Genomic DNA, 2,685 nt, shown 5'->3' on the forward strand with positions numbered 1-2,685 from the left:
GATGAGTGTAGTACGAACAAATAATTGAAACACAATTTTTCAAATTGGATATACTACACTAATGAATTGTCAAATTGGCATATTATTTAGCTTGTTTTTTTTAATGGTCTAATAGTCGTGTAATTACCCGAGTTTGATAATTTTAAGTACCTCTTAAAGTATAAATACTTTATTTCTATGACTTTCGATAAATCAGGTTAAATTTTTTATCATTCAACGACACTTTCTTGGCAACAATGGACCAATTGATCAAAGTTTGTTTTGTTGTTTTGCTCCTGATACAATTTTCATTATTGATAAAACTAAGGCAAGAAGATTATGATATGTGTTTAAAACTAGTTTCCGGAGTTTCATTTTCAAAAGCTCCAATTGATGACATTGCAAAGGACTACTTTGATTGCGGAACCAAACGTATGCTAATATTTTAATTTTAAATAAGTGTATTGATGTTATTAACCATTTGGGACAATTCATCCTTGCTGATTTCTTTTTCATACTTCCTAAAAAAAGACAAAAAATATATATATATATATATAATATCTAAAGCAAACTATAAACATCTTAACCTATTTGTGTTTAGCGATAATTTCGAAAGCTTCTTTTGAAAAATGCTAGGATGTAAATATTACCGCACACTTTTCTCTTCTGTATGTTTTTTATATATCTCACGAAGATTCCACAAACAATATTTTATTTATTTTAGTATGTGCATCTTATGGCAAGGATTACATTTTTAAAATCTGTAATGCCGCTCATCATGACATATGTGACGCCGAAAACTATTCTCATCCTATGCAAGAGTTGCCAAATAAAACGTGTATAAGTGGATGTTCGTGCTCAGAGTACCATTGTTTTGACCTTTCTTTAAGAAGATGTGTGAATACACTAGATAGACATTCAACCGATTCAACAGTTACACAATCAAGTGAACCCATTATTATTAAAGAATCTCCGTCATCAAATCCATGGCTTTTACAACCTCCTTATTCATCCATAGATTCAAGACACCTTAATCCTTTGTCGCATAGCGTAGGTACAAATTTCATTCCACAAACATTATCTATATGGCGACAGACATTACCAGTTACATTATACAAAAAATCATCGATTGATTGGCAACAAACATCACCACTGTCATCAAATAAGTTAGCAAATCAATTAACGGAGAAGTCACGATTCAAAAAAGTTCCATCAATTTCGTATAAAGATCCATCACTAGGTTTATGGCAATCAACACCAAATATAGATATGCAATTTAAACGAAGTAAATCACAAACGTTACCACCATTAGCACCAAACTTCTTGTTGCATCCACAAGTATCAAATCCGTGGACACAACAATCAGAGCAAAATTTATGGCATCAGCCACCAGCAATCGCAAGGAAAGAAGTCTCGCTACATGAAAAACAAGAATCACGTCCACCAAATTTAATACATTATCCATATTTAAGAACACAAAATTTAAAACCAAAATCAGTTAATGTGTCATTGCCTCAGAAACGTTGGCAACGATTTCAATTTCCTGGATATAATTGGCCTCCGTTCCCTGGTTTTCCTGATATAAACTCATTGTTTCAAGGCAGTGGTGGTAGTGGAGGCAGTGGAGGAAGTGGAACCAAGTGGTTCATAATCACAAACCAACCGATAAATCCAACCGATGGCGATAAGAAATTTCCCCATCAGGGTTTTCCTGATATAAACACTTTATTCCCAGGAAGTGGATGGGCCCAAGTTTTACCTCAAGGTGGTGATGGCGGTGAAAGCTTCTCTAAGTTTCCTAAACCTGTTTCAGATAAATTACCCCCAGCTCCACCTGATTGGGAATCAAATTCAAATGAATTTCCCCCATTTCCTACAGGTTGGGAACCAAAGTCGGATGAAGGAGGTGCCCAACCAGAGCCACCTTCTCGACCTGCTCCACCTGCAATATCGCCAAGTGGTTCATCTGATTCTACATCAAATAAAGATAGTGAGAAGCTGTTTAGTGGCATACCAGAAAAACTTATAAATTTTGATGATCCCGTTCCATACGTAGATCTAACTGAATTTTTAGATGATGAATAGTTTGCTTGTGGTTAAAGAAACCTGGTATTTTGTTTCTGTAAAATTTATTGAAACTGAAAATTCCGAAAAGAACACGTTTTTAAAAAAGAGAAATTAGGTAAATAATCATAAAAGATAAATAATCATTCATAAAACATTTAATTACTTTGAATATAAAACATTTAATCCTCGTTATTAAATATTTTGATTAAAATTGAAAGAACTTAAATATATGGGTATTGTTTATTACAAAAATAAATTATTTAATAATAAAATTGATATTTTTTTGATTTTATAAATAATTTTTGATTTCAATACTATTTTAACTTTCTGACAGAAAATAGTTGTTTCAACCTGAGCATGAAGCTCCCTCTACAGTGATTCAATCAAAATCCAATTAAACCAATTTCATTTTATTTGAGAAGCGAAATAAAAATCGGACCTGTAATTATTATGACATTTAACTAAGAAGCTAACATACGTTGTGCATAATCTTAATGGTCTGATTACCACGTGGTTCAACAATCAAATCGTTTAATTTGAAACTAAAATAAACTGTTGTCGCTTTCTAAAAATGGGCTAAAAGGATGAGAAATGTTATCCATAAATTTTAAATAACTGTTAAAACCATCCGGAAGTTTA

General features: G+C 32.3%; 1 protein-coding gene across 1 annotated transcript; it reads left to right on the forward strand.

Moving 5' to 3' along the window:
* Positions 1-209: 209 nt before the first annotated feature.
* Positions 210-2,129, forward strand: LOC123300861. The gene is made up of 3 exons (XM_044883514.1): positions 210-411; positions 704-1,170; positions 1,213-2,129. The coding sequence occupies exons 1-3, from the start codon at positions 237-239 to the stop codon at positions 2,062-2,064; spliced, it is 1,494 nt and encodes a 497-aa protein (XP_044739449.1). The 5' UTR covers positions 210-236; the 3' UTR covers positions 2,065-2,129.
* Positions 2,130-2,685: the final 556 nt, after the last annotated feature.

Source organism: Chrysoperla carnea, chromosome 5, assembly GCF_905475395.1.
Source record: "Chrysoperla carnea chromosome 5, inChrCarn1.1, whole genome shotgun sequence".
In the NCBI taxonomy this organism is placed as follows: Eukaryota; Metazoa; Arthropoda; class Insecta; order Neuroptera; family Chrysopidae; genus Chrysoperla; species Chrysoperla carnea.

What these genes read in the sequence shown, in the direction of transcription:
- LOC123300861 (XM_044883514.1), top strand. Translation starts at nt 237, where the DNA reads ATGGACCAATTGATCAAAGTTTGTTTTGTTGTTTTGCTCCTGATACAA. An exon ending in CTTTGATTGCGGAACCAAAC is followed by an intron (nt 412 to 703) that starts GTATGCTAATAT and finishes TATTTATTTTAG; the next exon opens with TATGTGCATCTTATGGCAAG. An exon ending in CAAATCAATTAACGGAGAAG is followed by an intron (nt 1,171 to 1,212) that starts TCACGATTCAAA and finishes TATAAAGATCCA; the next exon opens with TCACTAGGTTTATGGCAATC.